Source organism: Hoplias malabaricus, unplaced genomic scaffold (genome assembly GCF_029633855.1).
Source record: "Hoplias malabaricus isolate fHopMal1 unplaced genomic scaffold, fHopMal1.hap1 H_3, whole genome shotgun sequence".
Lineage (NCBI taxonomy): Eukaryota > Metazoa > Chordata > Actinopteri > Characiformes > Erythrinidae > Hoplias > Hoplias malabaricus.
Genome location: NW_027101326.1, coordinates 117,476 through 144,000, shown reverse-complemented (window position 1 = coordinate 144,000; position 26,525 = coordinate 117,476). Strand labels below are relative to the sequence as shown.

Sequence of the window (26,525 nt, the reverse complement as noted above, 5' to 3'; positions counted from 1 at the left end):
AACATGGTCCAGTATATATTATGAGCGATATATGGGTTTTATCATGTAGTCAACATTATTATATTCGATTACACACATTCCCCAGGGTCAATATTGAGGTAGTGTGTTGTGTAGGTTGTGTTTATGAGCTGAAACCCAGAGAGCCATTTATGACCGATATGAATATGCCTCAACGCAGTGTCTGTAAATGAGAGAAAACACAAACTTGCTCGGTCCAGTATGTTACGCTTTACGTTGGCAGAGTCATCTGGAGTATATTTAGACAACAGAGAGAACTCCAAATGTTGTAAAATATGAACCGAAAAGAGGATATTGCTCTATCCCTGCTCCTTAGGTGGGTAATATTGACATATTTTTGTTGTTTCGGATGACTTAAGGTGGGAATGTCTTCTAACTCGGAGATGGCTAACTGCATTACGGAATGTGCTACAACTCGTGTTACAAATGTGAAGTAACTCGAGTTACAAACGAGCTTCTGTGGTAATTCAAACACGGAATAAAAAGTACATACGAGTTCAACTGTATCCACGTACAAACAACAGTTTGTAGAGATTTTGTACTGATTTTCCCCCTCAAACACACAGTTATAAGATGCTTAGCTTCAGAATGTAAACAACCAGAGAGGACTGCAATTACCCACAATCACAGACGTTCCCTTTAAAAATAAATAAATAAATAATCTTTAAGTGTAGCTTTTTGGGTATTTTACAACGGTAACTCCAAATTTAAACACTTTTTTAGTCATGGTAATTGCTAAACAATTTTATTCAACAAAACAAAACCTAAAAATGGAGTTGTTTGTAAAAGGCAAGCAAGAAGTATTTATTCGTCACTACAGACATTGGGAGTTGCACCAAGGAAAAAGTGCATCTGCTCTGTTCTTGGGGATAATACTGTATCCTTAAAGTATGTGTGAGTGTTGTTTTAGATCATTTTAAGATGGTGAGTTTTTTTTATTATTAAAGGCAATGTTTACGACTGTGAGGAAACACTGTTCTTTCGTTTTTACGTTCTGTTCTCGTTTAAGTTCTAACGGCATGCTTGAGGGGAAAAATGACTTTTGTTTGTACATGACTGACATTTAACGTAGTCTGTAACTTTGTATTCACTGTTTGAATTACCACAGGAACTCATTTGTAACTCGAGTTGTTTAGTTTTTGTAGCACTTTACAGTGGTTGGACAATGAAACTGAAACCCCTGTCATTGTAGTGTGGGACGTGTCAGGGCTAAACTGGAGCAGCCTGGTGGACAATCTTCATTAACTCCACACTGCACCAGTAAGACCATGTGCATCCAATGGTTCAAACACTGTGTCCTGAAGGCGGTGCCGTGTATCAGGACGACAATGCACCAATACACACAGCGAGACTGGTGAAAGACTGGTTTGATGAACATGAAAGTGAAGTTGAACATCTCCCATGGCCTGCACAGTCACCAGATCTAAATATTATTGAGCCACTTTGGGGTGTTTTGGAGGAGCGAGTCAGGAAACGTTTTCCTCCACCAGCATCACGTAGAGACCTGGCCACTATCCTGCAAGAAGAATGGCTTCAAATCCCTCTGACCACTGTGCAGGACTTGTGTATGTCATTCCCAAGACCAACTGACGCTGTATCGGCCGCAAAAGGAGGCCCTACACCACAGTAATACATTACTGTGGTCTAAAACCAGGTGTTTCACTTTCATTGTCAAACCCCTGTAGGTCTGTGCTTTCTTTCATGCAGTTAGCACATGCGTTTCAACATTTAAAGGGCTATTAGTTGTCCAGATGCCGTTTGTCTGTCATGAACAGAGAGAGAGAAAGCATATCAGGCCTCGGGTTAGGAACCTGTGATCTAGATAACTAGCTAAACTATTTACATCTGTAACCAAGATAATAATTCGTCTATGTAGCATCAGTCTACAAGTTGTTACACTTGACAGTTATGAAGACATTAAGCTAGCTGGAGGCCAGAAATACTCATACAGATCAGTGGCTTTTAATACTGTGGGTCGTAACCACAGAGGGATTGCAATTTGAGGAGCAAAAACTAGATATTATTTTGTTTGTTTGTTTTTTTACACATGCATCTATTTAAATTTTTTTTGGAAAGATTTGGAGAGTATGTTGGCATTCATCTGCAAGACTTAACCCTCTAACCCAGGTTTGGTACGAACGGTACACAAGCTGTAAGGGCAGTACTGAACATCTGTGTCCACAGTAGCTGTTCTCTCTGTGTCTGCGTGGGTTTCCTCCGGGTGACTGTCTGTGAGGAGTGAGGTGTGTTCTCTCTGTGTCTGTGTGGGTTTCCACCGGGTGACTGTCTGTGAGGAGTGAGGTGTGTTCTCCCTGTGTCTTCGTGGGTTTCCACCGGGTGACTGTCTGTGAGGAGTTGGTGTGTTCTCCCTGGCAGTACTGAACATCTGTGTCCACAGTAGGTGCACCTTGAAGAAACTGAATTCAGGAATATCTAAGGAATATCTACATAGTATTGGACATAAAGTGTAGATCACACTGAAGGTACATCCCTTACGTAGTTGCTGCACTTGGAACTTCAGATCTATTTTTAGCTGCTTGCTACATGTTAAGTGACACTACAGAAGCATGTAACTGCTGCATGAAACACAATGTACAGTTCCAAGCTTACAGTACATTAACATGCACTCATTTCCACTGTGTTGTTGTTAATATACGCTCTACTGTTGCAACACCTTCTGTTTATTTCTGCACTCTAGACTGAACACTGATTATTGCAGCTCTTGGTAATAATTTATTAACATACAGATGGTGCTCATGTGTATATTTCATATGTGTACGTAGATATATATCTCAATCTAGTAACATTAGGTTAAATCATAATTCTGTGAACACAAACCACTCAAACTGCTCTTTATGTGGTCATTATCTGATCATTATGAATGCTACTGTAAAGCTGGTATTCCTTTGGGATCAATACATTCTTATTTTCTTTGTGCGAAATGCTTCTGTTTGTTATCCATGACTTGTAAATATACTGTATACACCAGTCATCCGTAACATCTATGGCCTCTTTATTTCTAACACCTGTCCATTTTAAAAGCTCCACTTAACGTTTCTACAATAAAATACTGTTATCCATCTGTTGCTCTGCATACTTTTTAGCCCGCATCACCTGGCTCTCCAACGCTCAGGACACTGAGAGGACCACCACAGGTTGGGTATTATTAGGGCGGTGGATATTTCTCAGTGCTGCGGTGACAATGATGTGGTTGGCGTGTATTACACACACTTGTAAACGTCAGAAACAGTAGCTCATCTGCTGTAGTCCTTCAGTGGACACAATACGCCATCCACGGGACTCTGTTGGTTGGTGGACTATTCTCAGTGTAAATCTCCATCAGCGCTGCTGTGTCTGATCCACTCCTACCACAACAACACACAACATCACACCACCAGTGTGTAGGTGTCACTGCAGTGCGAAATGGTGATCCACTGCCCAAACAATAACTGCTCTGTGGAGGTTCTGTGGGGGTCTTGACCACTGAAGAACAGGATGACAGGGGGCTAATAAAGTACAAAGAGTGTGTAAATGTGTAAGCATTAAGTGGATCTATAGGGTAAGGGGAGCAGATTAAACAGACAAAGGGTTTAGAAACAAGGAAAAAGCAGGGAACACAGCCTGAGCAGAAGCCCTGTTAGATCTGGTCATTTTAACATGAGAAGTATATCTCTGAATTAGGACCTGTGGGGAACTCAGGAGGAATGTGGTCAGCGTCCCCAGCCACCAGCGAAGGGACGATCCAGGTGTATCCGTATCCTGTGAGACCGACCGAGTGTGCCACCTCGAAGATGATGTTGGCCTCCTCCTTGGTGGAATAGAGCAGGATGACTGGGCTTTGAAGCTTCTTCAGCTGGTTCTGGATTTTTGAGTCTCCATCATCCACAGACATATCCAGCAGGAGCACCTCCTCCAGCTCCCATCCTACGAAACTGTTCTCTATAGTGCTGCGGACCTGCAGACGGAACAAGGGAGAACGGGAGGACAAAATGCATTACCCAAAATAAACCGAGGAGCTGCAGCTAAGCTGCTGCCGCATGAGTGTAATCACAGATAAACTTTATCTCTCTGTAAGACACAGTGGCCCATGCTAATGAAACCCATCACTGCATTTTTCAGACAGTGCCTGCAACAAGGGCAGAGGAGAAAGATGTAAGAAACCATAAATCAGGTTTGCAATGACAATCCTGTTTAATATTCATCACGGAATACAACCACTGTTTGTGAATGGTGGAACATGGGAGAATTTGATGGCGTTCAGTCACAAGGACATCACTGCAGCAAGGTACAGATGTTGGATCACAAGTGCCATTCATTCTTTCCAGCACAGCTCAATCCAACGCTTACATCACTGTAAATAATGCAGTTGTCTACAAATACTGTACCCAGAATGTATACATAATATGGAGGCTGTGTTTTATTGCAGTATCATTGTAGTTGTTGTATTATCGAACGTGGGTTTCCTCTGGGTGACTGTCTGTGAGGAGTGTGGTGTGTTCTCCCTGTGTCTGTGTGGGTTTCCTCCGGGTGACTGTCTGTGAGGAGTTGGTGTTTTCTCCCTGTGTCTGTGTGGGTTTCCTCTGGGTGACTGTCTGTGAGGAGTTGGTGTGTTCTCCCTGTGTCTGTGTGGGTTTCCTCCGGGTGACTGTCTGTGAGGAGTTGGTGTTTTCTCCCTGTGTCTGTGTGGGTTTCCTCTGGGTGACTGTCTGTGAGGAGTTGGTGTGTTCTCCCTGTGTCTGTGTGGGTTTCCTCTGGGTGACTGTCTGTGAGGAGTTGGTGTTTTCTCCCTGTGTCTGTGTGGGTTTCCTCTGGGTGACTGTCTGTGAGGAGTTGGTGTGTTCTCCCTGTGTCTGTGTGGGTTTCCTCTGGGTGACTGTCTGTGAGGAGTGTGGTGTGTTCTCCCTGTGTCTGTGTGGGTTTCCTCCGGGTGACTGTCTGTGAGGAGTTGGTGTTTTCTCCCTGTGTCTGTGTGGGTTTCCTCTGGGTGACTGTCTGTGAGGAGTTGGTGTGTTCTCCCTGTGTCTGTGTGGGTTTCCTCCGGGTGACTGTCTGTGAGGAGTTGGTGTTTTCTCCCTGTGTCTGTGTGGGTTTCCTCTGGGTGACTGTCTGTGAGGAGTTGGTGTGTTCTCCCTGTGTCTGTGTGGGTTTCCTCTGGGTGACTGTCTGTGAGGAGTTGGTGTTTTCTCCCTGTGTCTGTGTGGGTTTCCTCTGGGTGACTGTCTGTGAGGAGTTGGTGTGTTCTCCCTGTGTCTGCATGGGTTTCCTCCGGGTGACTGTCTGTGAGGAGTGTGGTGTGTTCTCCCTGTGTCTGTGTGGGTTTCCTCCGGGTGACTGTCTGTGAGGAGTTGGTGTGTTCTCCCTGTGTCTGCATGGGTTTCCTCCGGGTGACTGTCTGTGAGGAGTGTGGTGTGTTCTCTCTGTGTCTGTGTGGGTTTCCTCTGGGTGACTGTCTGTGAGGAGTGTGGTGTGTTCTCTCTGTGTCTGTGTGGGTTTCCTCTGGGTGACTGTCTGTGAGGAGTTGGTGTGTTCTCCCTGTGTCTGCATGGGTTTCCTCTGGGTGACTGTCTGTAAGGAGTTGGTGTTTTCTCCCTGTGTCTGTGTGGGTTTCTTCCGGGTGACTGTCTGTGAGGAGTTGGTGTGTTCTCCCTGTGTCTGCATGGGTTTCCTCCGGGTGCTCCGGTTTCCTCCTACAGTACAAAAACACACATTGGTAGATGGCTTGGCGACTCAAAAGTGTCTGTAGGTGTGTGTGTGAGTGAATGTGTGAGTGTGTGTTGCCATGTGAAGGACTGGCGCCTTGTGTGTGTTTCTAGCCCAGTAAACAAGGAATGTCTCTGGCCGTTCAAAATAGGTCTAAAGTAGTCTGTCCGTCAAGGACATATTTTAAACGTCAATGGACGTCCAAAATCCAAAATCCAAAATTTTATGAGCCAGCCTACTTAAACTAGCCTGTGGAATTATTTTTAAGGTATGCACTAAATAGTAAGGAATGTCTTTGGGTATGTTTTTCCTTTGCATGGTCATAGTTCCATTACATATTTTTGACTAGCTTCTTCAGCTAGCGGAGGGGAAAAAAGGAGGCACTGACAAGGAGAGGACATGGGGCATTTACAAAAACGTGCTAACTGATGAGCTATTTCTTGTTACATTATGTTACATTAACTTCAAAATTCCAGTCCGGAATTAAATATTTAAAGTGACAGTCGGTATGTTTTGGGGATTTGGGGATTAAGAAATGTCTCTGGTGAGAATGTAATTGCACCGAGCCTGTGGTAGACCACAAATAAATGTGTGTTGCGGTGCGGTCTCCTTAAAGGATGAATTCGATGATTAGTCACAGAGCTCTGTCCAATATAAATGAAGAAAAAATGTTTTCAGAGAATGTAAGTGTAACATGTGCCTGGATTTGTGTTCTGTTTTGTATTTGCACAAAGCTCTCCTGTCATGTGATCTTGTTTCCCTGGTTCCTGTTTTCCCTGTCATGTAATCTCCCTCCCTTTGTATTCTTGTCACATGTATTGATTACTTTCCAGGTGCTTCTTGTCTGAAAAATGTTCAGTAACCTTCCTCTATATTTAGCCTCTGCGTCTCGTCCCCTAGCCTCTGCGTCTAGTTCCCTAGCCTCTGCGTCTAGTCCCCTAGCCTCTGCGTCTAGTCCCCTAGCCTCTGCGTCTCGTCCCCTAGCCTCTGCGTCTCGTCCCCTAGCCTCTGCGTCTCGTCCCCTTGCCTCTGCGTCTAGTTCCCTAGCCTCTGTGTCTAGTCCCCTAGCCTCTGCGTCTAGTCCCCTAGCCTCTGCGTCTCGTCCCCTAGCCTCTGCGTCTCGTCCCCTAGCCTCTGCGTCTCGTCCCCTTGCCTCTGCGTCTTATCCCCTAGCCTCTGCGTCTAGTCCCCTAGCCTCTGCGTCTAGTCCCCTAGCCTCTGCGTCTAGTTCCCTAGCCTCTGCGTCTAGTCCCCTAGTCTCTGTGTCTAGTTCCCTAGCCTCTGTGTCTAGTCCCCTAGCCTGTGCCTCGTCCCCTAGCCTCTGTGTCTAGTTCCCTAGCCTCTGCGTCTAGTCCCCTAGTCTCTGTGTCTAGTTCCCTAGCCTCTGTGTCTATGTATTTAGGTTTTAAACCATTTAAATGCAAATACATTTAGTCAAAAACATGTATATCTACAGTAGTATATATTTGGTTGAGAGTAAATAGTTTTTAACTTTTAATACTAGTTAATGTTAATACATTTCCATGTGTAGTGGTATTCTGCATTTTTGAGCATATTATTTTCTTCTTTAATGGTGTCTCAAGACATTCTCTGAGGGGCAGAGATATGGGAAATAAGTTGCATTCTCTGAGCAAGCGGTAAAACACTACATATAAGAGTAGATAGATGGTCAAATACACTGTAGCTATATAAATAGTTTGCTATCACAGGCCAAGGGCATTTAAGCACAGAAAGTGTACTGTAGCCAGCTCCGTCCAAATTAATTACATTCCTTACCACAAGCAAATACATTTTATATCATGTATAGCTAGTTAGCATGTGTTCAGTCGCTATATAAGGCGTCCAATCCGTCATGTGTTTACACCAGTCGACCATAACATTATGACCACTTCCTTGTTTCTACACTCACTTCCCATTCTCTAAGCTCCACTGACCATACAGGGACATTTTGTAGTTCTACAATTACAGACTGGAGTCCACCTCTTCCACAGTGTCACAGAAGCGCTAAGAATGATCCAACACTCAAATCAAACCTGCTCTGTAGTGAATAAGCAGATGGAGACTGAATTTCCAGTTCTAAAATATATCTCCATTTTACAGTAGGTCTTGGATTTAGCTTCATTGGGAATGCTGTAGTTGCTCAGCAGCAATGAATGCCGTACACTCTTTCAGACGCTGTGCATATGACGTGAGAAATTAAAGACATGATGTGGCCAGAAAAATTCCCACGAAAACCTAGCTGACCGCTCTTTTTTTAAAATAAACATAGTTTTTGTCCCCTCCCCACTCAGAAATACTACTGCTTCTCAGTCAGAGGAAGTCTCAGTAGAGTTTATTACCTTGGTGACAAAGTCCTGGTAGCCAGGGTAGTACGTTGTGACGATGGAGAAAATATACCAGTCATATTCCTCCATAATGTTCAGCATCACAGAGGCCTGCTGCTCAATGGAAGGCCCAAACTGGAAAAACATCGAGTTATCGTCCTGCAGAGAGACAAAGAGAGAGAGAAACAAAGAGAGAAGATATTGTTAATAGCGTCAGTTGCCTATATGTGAAATTTAACGTCACAAGTTAATCTCACTGCAGTAGATTTAATTAAAGTAACAGTAATGACAAATATGGGCAGCACCGTGGAACAACTGTCAAGCAGCTCCAGGGTCCTGGGGTTGTGGGTTCGAGCCACGAGTTTGGTGTGTTCTCATGTCCGCATGGAAGTCAGAAAACACACGTTGGTAGGTGGATTGGTGACTCAAAAGAGTCCACGGGTGCGAGTGTGTGAGTGATTGTGTGAGTGTTTGTTGCCCTGTGAAGGACTGCCGCCCCCTCCAGGGTGTGTTCCTGCCTTGCGCCTAGTGATTCCAGGTAGGCTCCGGAACCACCGCGACCCTGAACTGAATAGGCGGTTACAGATAATGAATAAATGGAGGATAATGACTAATATGTGTATGGCAATTAACATTTGAGAGTATAACTGCAGGCTAAATAATGGTAATGACCACTGACAGCACAGTTTTAGACTCATGAGTTGTTTAGATAATGACAACCAAGACTGTAATTTCAGACTCAATGATGGTAATGACCACTGAGAATACAGTTTCAGTCAATGACTAATGAGAGTATAGATTTAGAGTCAGTGATGGTAATGACCACTGACATTAAAATGGTAATCACTGGTCCTTCTCCACATCACAGCCTATGACCCCTTTGGACTCCTATGGGCCAATTCATTTCTTCATTTAATTATTTGTATTCATTCATTCATTTACCGTAACCTCTTCATCCTATTTAGGGTTGCAGTGGGCCCAGAGCCCACCCAGAACCACTGGGTGCAGGGCAGGAAGACACCCCAGACAGGGCGCCAGTCCATCACGCACATCTGTGGACACACTTGAATGAACAATCCACCCACCAACATTCATTCATTCATTCATTGTCTGTAACCCTTATCCAGTTCAGGGTCGCGGTGGGTCCAGAGCCTACCTGGAATCATTGGGCGCAAGGTGGGAATACACCCTGGAGGGGGCGCCAGTCCTTCACAGAGCAACACACACACACACACACACATTCACTCACACACTCACACCTACGGACACTTTTGAGTCGCCAATCCACCTACCAACGTGTGTTTTTGAGCTGTGGGAGGAAACTGGAGCACCCGGAGGAAACCCACGCAGACACAGGGAGAACACACCACACTCCTCACAGACAGTCACCCGGAGGAAACCCACGCAGACACAGGGAAAACACACCACACTCCTCACAGACAGTCACCCGGAGGAAACCCACGCAGACACAGGGAGAACACACCACACTCCTCACAGACAGTCACCCGGAGGAAACCCACGCAGACACAGGGAGAACACACCACACTCCTCACAGACAGTCACCCGGAGGAAACCCACGCAGACACAGGGAGAACACACCACTCTCCTCACAGACAGTCACCCGGAGGAAACCCATGCAGACACAGGGAGAACACACCACACTCCTCACAGACAGTCACCCGGAGGAAACCCACGCAGACACAGGGAGAACACACCACACTCCTCACAGACAGTCACCCGGAGGAAACCCACGCAGACACAGGGAGAACACACCACACTCCTCACAGACAGTCACCCGGAGGAAACCCACGCAGACACAGGGAGAACACACCACACTCCTCACAGACAGTCACCCGGAGGAAACCCATGCAGACACAGGGACAACACACCACACTCCTCACAGACAATCGAACCCACAACCTCCAGGTCTCTGGAGCTGTGTGACTGCGACACTGCCTGCTTGCGCCACCGTGCCACCCCCACCAACATAAGCTTTTGAATTGTAGGAAGAAACCACACAGAGGAAACCATCTGTTCCCATTCGCGAACCTAATTTGGAACCGTTTGGTGCATTTCCACCAATAAGAAACCGGTTCCAGAACCAGAAACATTCATTCAACATTCACAGGTTCATTAGCGTGAACTGTGATGTTGTCCCAAGTCTCTGCTGCAGAGGGTCATTGGCAGGGTGTTATATTGTTCTCGCTGGTGTTCTGGGTAAAAGATCACAGAGCCAGATGGGTGTGTGTGCATTGTTTTGAATGTGAAAATGGAAAATGACCTGTTATCCAATTTCTGCTCAGCAGGTCTGCTCTGAAGCCATACTCCAAAATACTCAAACTTTAATACATTCACAGACAGAACTCACCATCATTTACACAAGTGTATCATATATCACCATGATCTGATCCTGCTGTAAACAGTGGATTAACCATGACTCTCTTCTGACTGAATTCAGCCACAGCAAAGCGGGAAACAAGTAAACCTGCAATATCCTGTACCCCATGCAGATGATATCAAAAATGTTGCGCATGTGGACCAGTTAGCTGAACAGCACCAAGGTTTTAAGAATTGTGAACAGAACCGCTTAAAGAAACAGAGTTCATCTGATGGAAAAGAGCTAGCAGACATGGGATGAACACAGTTCTGCATTCTTGAGAAACTAATATAGTACAGTGGCATGCTACAGGGATCTCTCTCTCTCTCTCTCTCTCTCTCTCTCTCTCTCTCTCTTCCTCTCCCACTCTCTCTGAACTGATTTACGGTGTGTGATTGCCCTGCCGGTGGCTCCTGGATGCCACTATACTACTCCATTGCACCCTACATATTTCACTAAACTTCATCCCAGTGTGTGTGGGTGCATGTTACTGAAAGGCTAACGCTATGTTCCGTTAGCTCCTTTCATGTAAGTTTCTCTTCCTGCCACAAATGGACAGGTCAGAGACTAATGGTCATTCAGGATTTAATCAAGGCAGTGACTGAAGTACAGGTCACAGAACAGTAGTAATCAGCATCTGCATATAAAAGACGTACGCGCTGGGTTCAGTGCTTCATGTGGATAGATCTGATCGTTTTTTATTCAATCCACTCTCAAGCATGCCCTCAATTTCATCTCAGCCAATTCCACCCACAAGCTAGGCCCCCCACCCCTATCACCTGATGCTACCAATCTGAAAGTGTAGAGCACATATACCTGCTACCACCAGCATTCTTTTTCAAACTAGTCCTATCACAAGATCTCTGAACACGTCTCAGCACACTGTGGGTAAACGAACCAAAGAAGAGTTCGTTCTTCAGCGTGAGCCACAATGAAGTCCATGGGCGCGTCCAGTTCAGGGTCGCGGTGGATCCAGAGCCTACCTGGAATCATTGGGCGCAAGGCGGGAATACACCCTGGTGGGGGCGCCAGTCCTTCACAGGGCAACACACACACACACTCACACCTACGGACACTTTTGAGTCACCAATCCACCTACCAACGTGTGTTTTTGGACTGTGGGAGGAAACCGGAGCACCCAGAGGAAACCCACGCGGACACAGGGAGAACACACCACACTCCTCACAGACAGTCACCCGGAGGAAACCCACGCAGACACAGGGAGAACACACCACACTCCTCACACAGACAGTCACCCGGAGGAAACCCACACAGACACAGAGAGAACACACCACACTCCTCACAGACAGTCACCCGGAGGAAACCCACGCAGACACAGGAAGAACACACCACACTCCTCACACAGACAGTCACCCGGAGCGGGAATCGAACCCACAACCTCCAGGCCCCTGGAGTTGTGTGACTGCGACACCTACCTGCTGCGCCACCGTGCCGTTGATCATACAACAGTGTTTCAGATTTCTTTTCCTTACAATCAAAGAAATAAATACAAACTTTAAAGGGTTAACCTTTAGATACAGGTCAGTGCTGGATCTGGACTAAAGCACCAGCTTAGATTGCCCTAGTTAATGGAGGGGCTATATTCATTGGTGCTGTAATGTGGAGCAACACTGGCATCTTTACAAGGCCCAACACACAGGTGAATATATCCACATAACCCAGTTTAGGAGAAAACTAAACTCTGTGTGTGTGTGTGTGTGTGTGTGTGTGTGAGAGAGAGAGAGAGATAGAAAAGAGAGAAAGAAATAGTTGAAGGGTGAAAGCTGAGGCAGCCTGGCAGCCTGAAAAAAAAAGACTGTCACCTGATCCAGCAGATACACACATGCTAGCAAAGTGTAGCACCATAAAGGAGGTGGTAGTTGGCGCTATGTCAGCTGAGCAATTCATGGCCAGCATCCCTGAGAACACATTCTCACCTGCAGCATGACAGTGCCATAGTTTTCTGTGCGTGTGTGTGTTTGTGGTGTGACACCGTGCCACTGTGATTGAGCGTGTATACAGTCACCCAGCCATTCTGAAACTGCAGTCCTACGCTCGAGGGTATTACAATTCATCCTCCAGCATTGCATCCCTCCCTCTCCCACTCCATCTTCTTCACCATCTTGCTTTTCTTCTTACAACCTCCCTCCCTCCCTCCCACCATATTTCCCGCTCCCTCTATCTCTCTACGTCCCATTTATTCCAGTAGAATGGGTGCCAGGACGCAGATCTAATTGAATCCTGCTCTGGCTGTCCCTGTAAGAGCAGTGTTAATGCACTGCCTGAGCGCAGCTCCACACAGCTCTCATTACTTTAAAAGAGTGGAAGAGGGAGGAGACATAGAGCAGCTGCAGAGAGCCAGCTTCGTTCAGCATTCACGGCGTTACAGTTAGAAGAGAGGCCACACTCATTCACTATTCAAACCTTTTTGCTTTTATAATTTTTAAGAGAGGTCCACATTCATTCGCCGCTCACATACACAGCCTTTACACCGGCTCCGCATTTAAAACAAGCACTTACATGCATTCAGTATTCATAACAAGTCTATGTTCCAGCAAATCTCCTCCTATAACAGAGACGAGACTCTCTGAGCAGTGCTTCCAGCTGTAAAACAGAACATTGTTTTTTCTCTTTCTGTCTTTCTGTGCAGTCTGGAAAGGCCAAAGACATATCGTTATCCTATTTGCGATAAAAGGGGTTCGCTAAAGCCTCGCTGCTGGCCGCGTCCCAGCTCCTGGTGAGGTAATAAGCAGAGGAAGAAGCAACTTCAAGCTGGGAGGCGGAGTTTGGCACCGAGCCCAAAGCCGCAGGAACGAGACAGGGCCGCGGCCACATGACTCTCATCCCTTGGTTCGGCCCTGAGTATGTATTGGCACATGCTCAATCGGAGACACCTAGCAGAGATGCTCGATGTCCTGGGGTGGTACGGTCATCGCCAAACTATTCATTTGTAGATGTAATTGTCAGTTATAAGGCAGACAAGAATTTGAGGCTTCAAATCAGCTACAAGACTAGATTAATTTTTTATTATACATTATACGATTGTGGGGAAATGCTGTTCTCTTTGGTTGTTTACATACAGTCACCCGGAGGAAACCCATGCAGACACAGGGAGAACACACCACACTCCTCACAGACAGTCACCCGGAGGAAACCCATGCAGACACAGGGAGAACACACCACACTCCTCACAGACAGTCACCCGGAGGAAACCCACGCAGACACAGGGAGAACACACCACACTCCTCACAGACAGTCACCCGGAGGAAACCCACGCAGACACAGAGAGAACACACCACACTCCTCACAGACAGTCACCCGGAGTGAATGTGTGAGTGTGTATATTGTCCTGTGAAGGACTGGCGCCCCCTCCAGGGTGTATTCCCACCTTGCGCCCAATGATTCCAGGTAGGCTCTGGACCCACCGCGACCTTAATCTAGACAAGCGGTTACAGACAATGAATGAATGAATGAATAATTTAATAATCAGTAGGTCAACTAGCTTTATTTAGCATACTGTATATTAATGATATGCACTGACATCACTTTACTGACGGAGCACGCCCTCTCAGACTGAGACGTCAGAGTGAGTGGTAAAATATACAGCTGTGTTTATTAAACTCTTTACAAAAATGGTTCTTTAGTCAAGACTAAAACTTCTTTATATAACGACGAACACTCAAACCCCCCCAAACAACATTAAATCATCGTGTTTAAAAGATTGTCTTCATTGTGAAAAGATGCCACAGATCAATGTAAAATATACGTGTACACGCTTCCACGTAGAAGTTCATTGAAAATGTTGAAAGGGTTCTGCTATTGTTGCGTAATCAGACTGTAATAGCAGAGGAAGCCTTTAGACGCCATTAAGATCTTATTTTTTTTAAATCGACATATGGCCATTTACAGTCAAATCTGAAAAATCTGTTCACGGTGCTGACAGTCTGGTTCTCTGAGTCTTTGTGATTCTGTATAGAACCACGACCACTACTTAAAATCCTATGAAGAACCATTTTAAAAGAAACAGTGAAGCCATAGGTGAAACATGTAATGCCTTGATTAAATTAAAGTCTGTTAGACTTCTCACCAATCCACTACAGTGTTGCTCAGTAAGGGTAACTATCTGTGCAGCTAAACAGAAAGCATTGAAAACTCGCAGAGCTCCAGAGAAGCATGGACAGCCCACTGCATTCGAAAAGCAAGACTCGGAGAGGTGTGTTCGCTTGTAGCAACTTTAATGTATGCAGCTGTGTCTGGAAACAGTTCTGAATTCTCGCTGAATCTATTTGTAAAGTCAATCGCAAACAGCTCTTCTCCATTTTCGACTTTTGGGTTTTTGCTCAGACGCCGCCCTTTAGTGAGCGTAACTGCAGTGACTCCAGCCAGCTGTGACATCACGGGCATAGCATACCTTCTATAAGACAATATACACTTCACATCAATACTGTCAACAGGATACTATCTATATTCAGCACTATTTCCACCAATAACACAGACCAAATGTCCTTTGAGAGAGCACCTTCATCATTCATAGTGTCTATTATACAGACCAGCTGCATCTAGCAACCCATACCAGCTCCAAAACAGACAAGCCTTATTCAGCATTCATGCCAGAGACTATTTACCATTGCATTTGCCAGGGACTACATGCAGAATTCAGAGGGACACTGCTGCACTCCTCCGCTTGTCAATCAGTCATAAGGGCAGTAGGGGCACAAATGTACCTCTAATTAAAATCCTGTTAAACACTAGCTAGTGTAAGGGATTTAAATCCAAGGCGTTACTCTGCCAAGGTTGAGAATGAAGATGACCGAACACTAGTCTTATTAATTATGTGCATTTTCTTTAACAATTAAAAACTGAAGCTGTATAAATCCTCTTAGTTTTGTACCACTTGCCTATGTGTCTTCTGACATACACATGGATTACACTGAAAAAATGCGAGAGAATTGTGTTATTTACCCTCTGCAGCTCCAAATTTAATATGACTTTATTTAGAGTTGAATAATTTTTAAAATGAACATGTTCAAACGTAGTTATGTTGGAGGTGTTACATTTTTTTTTGTGGGCAGGGGATATCTGAATGTTTGTTTTAGTTGTGTATTATGTTTTTATCATAATAAGTTGACTTTCTTTTAAATATTCACGAATGTCCATTGCTCTGTGCAAAACCAACTAAATAAATTGGTCCCGACTGAAAGCGTTAACTACTCTAGCTTTGGAAAATATGGGGTGTCTTTACAGGAAGTGTAATGCCTGTAGTAAATTTGTGTGGCATGTTTGTACACACGGCTCAGCAATCCATTATAAAACTGACTTTTTACCACTGTGATTTTAGTGGGGCACAGAAACATTTTACTGGGGCACATCCTCCAGTAAATTGGCTCTAGTAATGCCTCTGGTATTTACCATTAATCTAAATAGCTTAATTTACCATTCACACCTAGCTTCACTGATTTATACTAGGGATGGCATGATACCACTTTTTTAGGTTTGATACCGATACCGATATTTTACATTTGGGTATCTGCCGATACCGATACTAATCCGTTTTTTTTAAATAATTGCTTTGAAAAAAATGTTTTCCAGCAGCGTTTGTTGATGCGAAACTGTTTTCTTCTTAGCATACGAGGCCTTGATAAATTCCGTGTACTCCTTTCCGTGGTGTTTCTGTAAGTGTTTAATCATGTTCGTGGTGTTAAAGTTCCCAACACTGCTACCACCTCGTGAGACAGTAGCACTACACGAATTACACCCGGCCGTCTTGCTGTTTTCTTCATTGACTGTGTAACTCCACACTGCTGACGTGTTTACAGGCCTCTCACAACAGTCGCTCTATCACGTGATGCGTGCCGGTCCTAATGCGAAAGTGCTGCATTGGCTTACGGCATGCTGCAAATTTCACCCCAAATTTTTTACATTTTTATATTTAATGGATCGGATGCATGTTTTGTTCCTTTCCGATATCCGATCCAGCAATTTAGGCCAGAATCGGACTGATACTGATACTGAATATCGGATCGGCGCGTCCCTAATTTATACCACCTGTACAAGAGGCATATTTCATACTCATTTTCATATTTCATTCATTTATTAGCAAAACTAACTACATTTAATATTCATACCAGAGACTAGCTTCATTTAGAACTTAAACAGTCTACATTAAAGACCAGCTCTACTTCAGCATACAGACTAGTTTGATTCAGTAATCATTCACAGCAGCTATTTGTGCAGGGTGTGACAGGGACCGTTTTTATAGACCATGGGTCACTAATATGTTCCCGCTGTCTGGGTCCGCACCCAGACACTGATAAACTACTGAGAACTATTTCATTTTGGAAAGAGAGTTTACTTTAAATGTTGTAACTGTTTCTAGTAATTACGATACAGTCCGGGAAATTCACAGACCCAGATGTATGAGACGACAAGGGCAGGGCTCCAGACACTGCTGTCCAGGGGCCAATAAAAATAACCCATGGAACAGGCTTCGGGAACACAGTGTTGCATGTAGTAAAACGAGAGATGTTACAAATAAGGAGCTCGACTGGCTGAAATATAAATTGGAGTGCTCATAACACTCAACATGGAGGCTGTTTCTGTCCCGCCCTTCAGCGAACAAGGTTGTGCTGTGGGGAAAAGCAGGTAAGTCAACTGCAACTACAAGTCATTAGTGTCACGCCCTTGTCCTGTTTTCCCAGCCATGCGCTCACGTAGCACATGTCTCTGTTTGTTATTGTTCGTGTCTCCGCCCTTGTCCTCGTCAGTCCCGTTTGTAATCCGTCCCCCTCGTTATCTGTTCCAGGTGTCCCTTGTCTGTGTTAGGTATTTAAGTCCTCATGTGTCACTTCCTGGTTGTTGGTCATTTGTTTCCTTCTGTTTGTTTCCTTTGTCATTGTTGTATTTCCTCTGTTCGTTTCCAGTCCATCTCTGCTGTTCTTCGTTTAGTCCACTTTTGTTTGGTAATCATAGTCTTAGTTTTGTTATATTTGGTAAATAAGTCTTTGTGTTTTAGGGTGTGCGTCCGCCTCCGTGAGCCTCACAATTGTTTAAATAAATAAATAAATTTAGTTTTTTGTTTAGAATTTTTACGTGAAATTTGAAAATAATATTTATTTAGAGTTATTGTTTATTTACTTTTTTTGTCCTATTTTGTATGAAAACTGACAAGTATTTTTGAAATAAACTGAACTGTAACTGTAATTATAAGTGATTTGATATTGAGTTAACAACATAAAATGATTAGTTGATATAACTACTATGCTAAGTCAATATAGAGGATACAGCACTGAATCTATCGCAAGTTCCGGACCTTAACTGGACCTTCATTCATTGCCTGTAACCCTTATCCAGTTCAGGGTCGCGGTGGGTCCAGAGTCTACTTGGAATCATTGGGCGCAAGGCAGGAAATACACCCTGGATGGGGCGCCAGTCCTTCACAGGGCAACACACACACCCACACATTCACTCACACACTCATGGACACTTTTGAGTCGCCAATCCACCTACCAACGTGTGTTTTTGGACTGTGGGAGGAAACCAGAGCACCCAGAGGAAACCCACGCAGACACGGAAAGAACACACCACACTCCTCACAGTCACCCGGAGGAAACCCACGCAGACACAGGGAGAACACACCACACTCCTCACAGACAGTCACCCGGAGGAAACCCACACAGACAGAGAGAACACACCACACTCCTCACAGACAGTCACCCGGAGCGGGAATCAAACCCACAACCTCCAGGCCCCTGGAGCTGTGTGACTGCGACACTAACTGCTGCGCCACCATGCCACCCCTTAACTGGACCTTAATTCATTTTAATTAAATACCCCTGTTATACACTATTTATACCAGGTACAGACCAGCTTAATTTCAGACCAGCAGTATGATAGATTAGGTTCATTTACCATACATAACTTTCATATATGATGCAGCTACAAAAGAGACCAGCATCATTTAGCATTTAAACCAGCTATAAGAGAGGGCTGGCCCCCAGAGGCAGCTTCCATAAAAGTATAGAGAGAGGTTACTATTGCTTATACCTGGCATGAAAGCCTGATTTAAACTTAATTAAATTCTTGCACACGCAGCCCAGCTCCATGAGGCAGGCACACACACACACACACAGGTACAGTTATACACACACACTTCCCTTTCGTTTTCCTGTTTCTGAAATTTCCTCTCTCTGCCACATCATCATATTTCTTCTGATAGAATCTTATCTTTAATCAAACACACGCATACATGATTAGTCAGATGGCTCTTAATTAGGTCTGGCCTTGTTCTCTAGCTTTATTTAACCTTAATTAAACCAAATGAGGTACATTTACATATCTGCCTCTCATTCAGACTCAGACACCAGAGAGATAGAGAGAGATAGAGAGAGAGAGAGAATCTACATAAGCACTTTTCCTTACAGCACCTTCCTTATTGACATTACCCTTTGTATGTCCTTATCACAGCAGCATCATCACTTAGCTGTAATATGTAACTAATTGGCTTGCATACTGTCCATAAACCCATCTCGGTTATCTAATACCCTCATGTTCAACTTTGTTAACAGCACTGCATAACATAAAGCTAAACGACTAAACACTAATTAAGCGGAGAAATGCCAAGTACAGCACTGATTAAATGTGGTGTCGTCAGGTCTGTTATCAGTTTTCTCTCCATCAGAAATCCTTCCTGTAGTCCTTTATTTCCAGGTGGTTGTGAGATGAAAAGTGTTGGGGATAGTCTTTATAAAAGTCCAGGAAATAAAATGGTGTGTTGTGGAGCAGCTGCTTTGGCTAGAGGGGTTAAAAGCCATTGGGCTATGAAACTGTTCTATAGAGTGAGCTGCATCTGATATTCATTTTCATTTCAGGGGCGCGGTGGGTACGGAGCCTACCCGGAATCACTGGGCGCAAGACAAAGCCTGGAGGGGGCTGCATCCAACGTATTTGGGAGTGTATCTTAGAGTGGGTTTAATTATCATTTCATTCCATCAGGTCCTCAACGCAGTATTCCAGATTCTATTGTAAAGCATTCCTAGAAGAGTAGAAGCTATGTGTATTTCAAGGTATCACATGTGTAAACTGATATGGCTCCACCCTGCTGAAAAAAACACCATGACCTGCTCCAGCTAGGCGTGCTGGTTGACCAGCTTAAATATTTACCAGCTTAGGCTATGTTTCAATTTAAATTTGATGGTGTAGCCGGACATGATCAACCTGACCAAGCTAGATAACCAGTATGACAAGCAAGACCAGGATTGTGGACCAGCATGACCAAAAAGACCAGACTTGTAACACCAGTATGACCAGCAAGACCAGGATTGTGGACCAGCATGACCAAAAAGACCAGACTTGTAACACCAGCATGACCAAAAAGACCAGACTTGTAACACCAGCATGACCAAAAAGACCAGACTTGTAACAACAGCATGACCAAAAAACCAGGCTTGTGGACCAGCATGACCAAAAAGACCAGGCTTGTAAGACCAGGCTTGTGGACCAGCACGACCAAAAAGACCAGGCTTGTGGACCAGCATGACCAAAAAGACCAGGCTTGTAAGACCAGGCTTGTGGACCAGCATGACCAAAAAGACCAGGCTTGTGGACCAGCATGACCAAAAAGACCAGGCTTGTAAGACCAGGCTTGTGGACCAGCACGACCAAAAAGACCAGGCTTGTGGACCAGCATGACCAAAAAGACCAGGCTTGTAAGACCAGGCTTGTGGACCAGCACGACCAAAAAGACCAGGCTTGTGGACCAGCACGATCAAAAAGACCAGGCTTGTGGACCAGCATGACCAAAAAGACCAGGCTTGTGGACCAACATGACCAAAAAGACCAGGCTTGTGGACCAGCATGACCAAAAAGACCAGGCTTGTGGACCAGCATGACCAAAAAGACCAGGCTTGTGGACCAGCATGACCAAAAAGACCAGGCTTGTGGACCAGCATGACCATGATATATCTGAAGCACAGACAGAAGCACAGATGGTGTATTTTTATCTTAAAGTTGCTTGCCTCTTCACAATGCATAAAAACAGTGGTCTGTGGTTGGCTATTCAGCATGTCACTCAAAGCACCGTTTCCTGTCAAAGTAGACAGTTCTTTACACCAGACGTCTAATGGCAAGCATATGTCTAGCCTGCGATGACCATTAACACTAACTCTGATCGGACAGTAAAGCTGCCAGAGCTGCTCTCAGTGCAGGATGGACACAGTCAAGTATCTGCAGTCAAACACACCTCAGAAACAATAAAAATGTGTGCTGCATTACAACACAGCCATCACTATATACTAAGGCACACCCCTGCTATCACTCTCTGAGTAGAACTCTGTATTTCTCCCGGAAACAACATTTTCAGAAGTCTCTTTTTTTATTTCTTCTATTACATTTCTTATAATTCTTACAGTACACCTTACTCTCTCCCTCTCTCTAATTGTCTAATATGATTTGTTTTATTCACTCTCAACACTCTCATTGCTCTAGGAGAGACATCAATTGTGTGTGGAAAGAGCCTTAGGAGTGTATCATTTCATCTCTGCAATCCCCAAACACTGTTATAATCGATTGAGACACATTGACAGCAGTTCCAGAGTCGTTCATGCAATTCCAAAGAATAAATTCTAGCTCATGGCACTGTTAGCACAGTTCTGTGTCTGGGTTTTTTCACGCTGACCAACGGAGAAGGAAAATAACTGTCCGTTTTTGACCATTCTTGCACAGTGCAGCAAGCTGCCAGATTCTAGAATATTTCTTTTTACACAGCTCTGGAGAAAATGAGGTACCACTGTAAAATAAGACTACACTTATAAATGTTTATTAATTCATTGTCTGTAACCCTTATTCAATTCAGGGTCGCGGTGGGTCTGGAGCCTACCCAAAATCACTGGGCGCAAGGCGGGAACACACCCAGGAGGGGGCGCCACTACTTCACAGGATGACACACACTCACACCTATGGACACATTTTGAGTCGCCAATCCACCTACCAACGTGTGTTTTTCAACTGCGGGTGGAAACTGGAGCACCCGGAGGAAACCCACGCAGACACAGAGAGAACACACCACACTCCTCACAGACAGTCACCCGGAGGAAACCCACGCAGCCACAGAGAGAACACACCACACTCCTCACAGACAGTCACCCGGAGGAAACCCACGCAGACACAGAGAGAACACACCACACTCCTCACAGACAGTCACCCAGAGGAAACCCACGCAGACACAGAGAGAACACACCACACTCCTCACAGACAGTCACCCGGAGGAAACCCACGCAGACACAGGGTGAACACACCACACTCCTCACAGACAGTCACCCGGAGGAAACCCACGCAGACACAGGGAGAACACACCACACTCCTCACAGACAGTCACCCGGAGGAAACCCACGCAGACACAGGGAGAACACACCACACTCCTCACAGACAGTCTGTAGGTGCCAGAATGTAACTGTAGCATCATTTAAGGTGGAGAGAAACGTTCTGTATGTGCCAGAATGTAACTGTAGCATCATTTAAGGTGGAGAGAAAAGTCCTGTAGGTGCCAGAATGTAACTGTAGCATCATTTAAGGTGGAGAGAAAAGTCCTGTAGGTGCCAGAATGTAACTGTCATGGCATGACTAAGTGCAGCCGCACCTTATATGTAGCCGAAGGACGTTTTAAAATATTGAGGCATGAGCATTGAACCTGTCCCATGAACCCTTATCATTTTGAACATATGAGCACACAACATTCACGCCAGCTCAAAACGCTCAACATCATTCTGCACTTCAGTTAAACAGACATCTACAGTGCAGCACACTCTAGATTTAGATCATAGGCTTCTACTATAAAAGCAGGTATAACGCTCAGATAAACAAACTATAAAAACACACTATCACATCAGCAAGAGGTTTCTAAGTGAGTTTTCTACTTTAATTTATTTAAAATCCAATGGGTGAAAACCCACTCAGTTCGTATTTTGATAGCTGTGACAATTTTATTGAGAAATTTAATCACTGGAAAATAATAGCAATCAGCTCAAATAATCGCATCAATGCCGTAATTAAATAACTGGGACATGCTTATGGAGCACTTTCGTTTTTAAGTAAATAATGCATCTACGTATTCTCCATTATCTACGCTGTGGGCTAACTGCTGCAGCCATAATCATAATTAGTCTGATATTTGGTATTGATTATCAATAAACTACGAGCCTCTCTTTTAATAGAGGAGTTAAGGCATCAGAGCAGAACACTAACACACACACACACACACTCACAGCACTTCCGTTCTCACACTGTGGCAACACATTGACACACCAGCTGTGCTAGTCCAACTAGCTTCTGGCATCTCTGTTCATCTGTGTTACACACACACACACACACACACACACACACACACACACACACACACACACACACACAGTCACTGAGAAGAATTTTATATTCAGGTTTAGTAGGGCTTCTTTGGCAAAAAATGCAGGTACCACTGTTTCACTGCAGCGCATACACACACACACACACACACACTCTCTAATATACCCATATTGAAGCTGGACAATATGACCTTCACACTGTAGCACTCTGATAAAGAGGTGTTAATGTTATTAACCTCTCCATTTTCTCTCTCTCTTTCCACACTTTCTCTCCTGTGCTCCCCTCTCTGCCTTTGATCTCTGCTCTGTTTCTCTATCTCCTCTCTTTCTCTCTCTCTCCCCCCTCATACCCCTCCCATCTCTCTCTGCCTCATCCATCTCTCTCTCTCCTGTGCCCCTCCTTTCTCTCTCTCTCTCTCTCTCTGTCCCACTAGTGCCCCTCCCCTCACTCCTTGCCTCATCTCTCTTTCTCTCTCTCCATCACAGAATTCTTAATTAAAAGAAATCAATTTCCAGCCATTCTAAAAATATCTATTATACACAGTGACATCACATGCTTGCTCTCTCTCTCTCTCACACACACACACACACACACGTATGAGCTGGTGTAGTATGCTCAGTTTGCAGTAGCCTTCACGCTCTGCGCTGTTACATTAATGCACAGTGACAGAGTTTTCCACTGACACTACACACCGCAAAGACGTCCTCAAAGTCACCCACACACACACACACACACACACACACACACACACACACGCACAAAAGCCAGGTTTGATCTTGCAGTCACGGCCTTAAGTCCTCTTCAAAGTTTAAAGTCAAAGTCTGAGTCTCACGTGTCAGGAAACTGCCCTTAGCTTTGCTTTTGTTTCTGTAGTCTGTCAAACCTAGGAATGTGAACTTCACAGAACATGAACGGTCACCTGTGCACAGGTAAAAAAACACCTGTACTGTCAGAGATCACATACTGTTACCATACTGTCCGTCTCCAAACCTGAAATGAACAAATGAATGAAAGAAAGCTAAACAGAGAGAGAGAGATAGAGAGAGAGAGAGAGAGAGCCATCAACAGGATTCATTCAAAACTACTCCAGAGTGTTTCATCAGTCTGACTGTTAGCTCCACAAGTTCAATTCGTGATGACGTCCGAGACACCTTTGCCAAGCACCCTGGGTGAGCTGGATGGCCGTCTTTCTTTTCAAAATTTAGCGTGATGCTAGCCAACAGTTAGATAACATAACAGAGCTAAGTAGTTAGCATTCACGTCCAATCATGCTAAGCTATCAGTTGACAGTGTTTTGTCATCAGACTGAAAAATACGTGCTAGCCCTCACCCTCCTGGTAGCAGGGTGTGATTGAGGGAGCTGTAGCTAGTGAGCAGAATTGGCAAAGATAAAAAACTAGGAAGAAATCCAGAAATAAATCCTTAAAAGGCAATGTCGACCATCCAGGAGGTCTACTGTTCTCACAGCAAACAAACTGTCCTTCTCTTTTAATGTGGAATGGTGCGTTTGAGCCCTGTAAAGGACTGGCGCCCCCTTCAGGGTGTATTCCTGCCCAATGATTCCAGGTAGGCTCCGGACCCACCGCGACCCTGAACCGGAAAAGGGTTACAGACAATGAATGAATGAAATTACACATTAGAATATTATGGATGGACAGACGATATAACACGACCGACTAGACATACGAGAAAGGAGAAATGTTCAACAAACAGGACGTGAGACAAGAGGGCTTAAATACTAGACACTGACAGACAACGAGGAGGACGGGTTAACACATGACACAGACGAGGAGCCGGAACAAAGGCGGGACTAGGGTGGAGACAAGGACAATAACAAACAAAGCCATGTGCGGATAAAGCACATGGCGGGGACAACAGACCTGACAGGACGAGGGTGTGACAGGCGTTACATGTATTAGGTGCATGTAATTATCCACCGTATAGTTGTAATTTAAAATTCAGACATTCTTAACTCTTTTGTCATTTTATGGTAATCGTTGCATGATTTTAAACGTGACATCTGTCATTTTATTCAACAAAACCCCTCCTAAATATTAAGTATATCTTCACTGCATTCCTTATGAGATTCATCAAAAGCACGTGGCATTGATTTGTTCTGTTCTTGGGAATAATATTGAATCCTAAAGGATGTGTTTTGATTTAAATGGTTTAAAGATGGTGATGTTAATGATCGTAAATACAGTATTAATACTTAACTCCTAATGAATTAAAGTTGTCAACTCAAATGCTACACAACAGTGACCACAAAAGATAAAATACCTGGAAAATGTTTGAATTTTGAATTACGATTTTATTTTACCCAAAAATACGCTTTTAAACACTAAAATTTGTAAAAGTTTTGCGTATTTAAACCACTCTTTTCTTCTTTGTCTCTTTTCCTCTTAATCCTTTCTCTTCCTGCTCTTTCTCCTTCTGTCGGCTCATCAGTATGATGGAGAGGGAATGTAGGAGGTGTGACAGTCACAAGCACAAACGAAACAATCTCTCTCTCTCTCTCCTCTCTTTTGATGAGCCCGATGATGGACTGCTGTCTGTTTTCTCTCGCTGCTAAACAACTGCAGTACGTCCTGGCCATTTCTCACTTGGGAAGCGATGCTCAGATGTGTTTCTGTAGCAGTGTTTGTTGGTGTGTTTTTCACGTCTTGGGGATGAGATCACAGTCTTTGGCTGTGTTTGTTTTTGCTAGTAAATGTCAGTGCATGTTTATGAGCTCTGCAGAAGACACTGTCCCTCCGGTTCAGATTTGCTAAGGCCACAGACAGACAGCACAGAAAAGGTATACATTGTAGACACTCTACAGCATGTGTTGTGCTATGGATGTTGGCGTGCTGGGCGCCAGAGAAACAAGTTGATGTGCATGCTTTGTGATTTGGGCTCTGGTGTGATGATCCTGGATCACCCAGGATCAGAATAGGGACATACCAGCCTAAAGCGGCTTAAAACCAGTGTAGACCAACACTGACTTTCAGCAGGGAGCAGGGAGTATAGACATGTTGCGTGCTGTTTGCATATTTCTTTTTTGTCCTAAAGTATAATGTCTGACTCATCATTTCACTATTTACTAGGTTTGTTTACACACTGGAAAAAAAGATCCAGTGTTTGGAAACAGCCCTAGCTCTGTAAATAGGGGATAAAACTAAGGCTCACTGGCTGCACCAGAAGAAATGGATTCTGAAGGCATTTGTACGGTGGCGAGACTTTGGAATGCTGTAAAGCATGACTGTAAAGCAAAGAGCAAAATGCTGTAAAGCAAAGAGATGATGACGTGGCACTATTTTTGCTCCATGGGTCGGTAATATTGACTTCTTTTCTGTTACAGTTGCACTATTTAACGTGGAACTGACTGAAAGTAAACACAGACTGAAACTGATACAAAGCCAAACAGCTAGAGTTACAGGAGGTTCTTTTATAATCCAAACAGTGAAGATTAACTTCACTGTACAAGCTACAGTCGATTTCTTACTCAAACAAACCATTCATTCATTGTCTGTAACCCTTATCCAGTTCAGGGTCGCAGTGGGTCCAGAGTCTACCTGGAATCATTGGGCGCAAGGCAGGAATACACCCTTGAGGGGGCGCCAGTCCTTCACAGGGCAACACACACACTCACACATTCACACCTACGGACACTTCTGAGTCACCAATCCACCTACCAACGTGTGTTTTTGGACTGTGGGAGGAAACCGGAGCACCCGGAGGAAACCCACACAGACACAGGGAGAACACACCAC

General features: G+C 44.5%; 1 protein-coding gene across 1 annotated transcript in view; it reads right to left on the bottom strand.

The window, feature by feature from the left end:
• Nucleotides 1-26,525, bottom strand: part of LOC136686048 (glutamate receptor ionotropic, NMDA 2B-like) — a 173,468-nt gene that overhangs the window by 49,329 nt on the left and 97,614 nt on the right. Inside the window, exons 6-7 of the mRNA XM_066659530.1 lie at nucleotides 8,058-8,201; nucleotides 3,703-3,973 (exon numbers count right to left, since the gene is read on the bottom strand). Coding sequence (XP_066515627.1) covers nucleotides 3,703-3,973; nucleotides 8,058-8,201 — 415 coding nt within the window. The remainder of the gene's footprint in view (nucleotides 1-3,702; nucleotides 3,974-8,057; nucleotides 8,202-26,525) is intronic.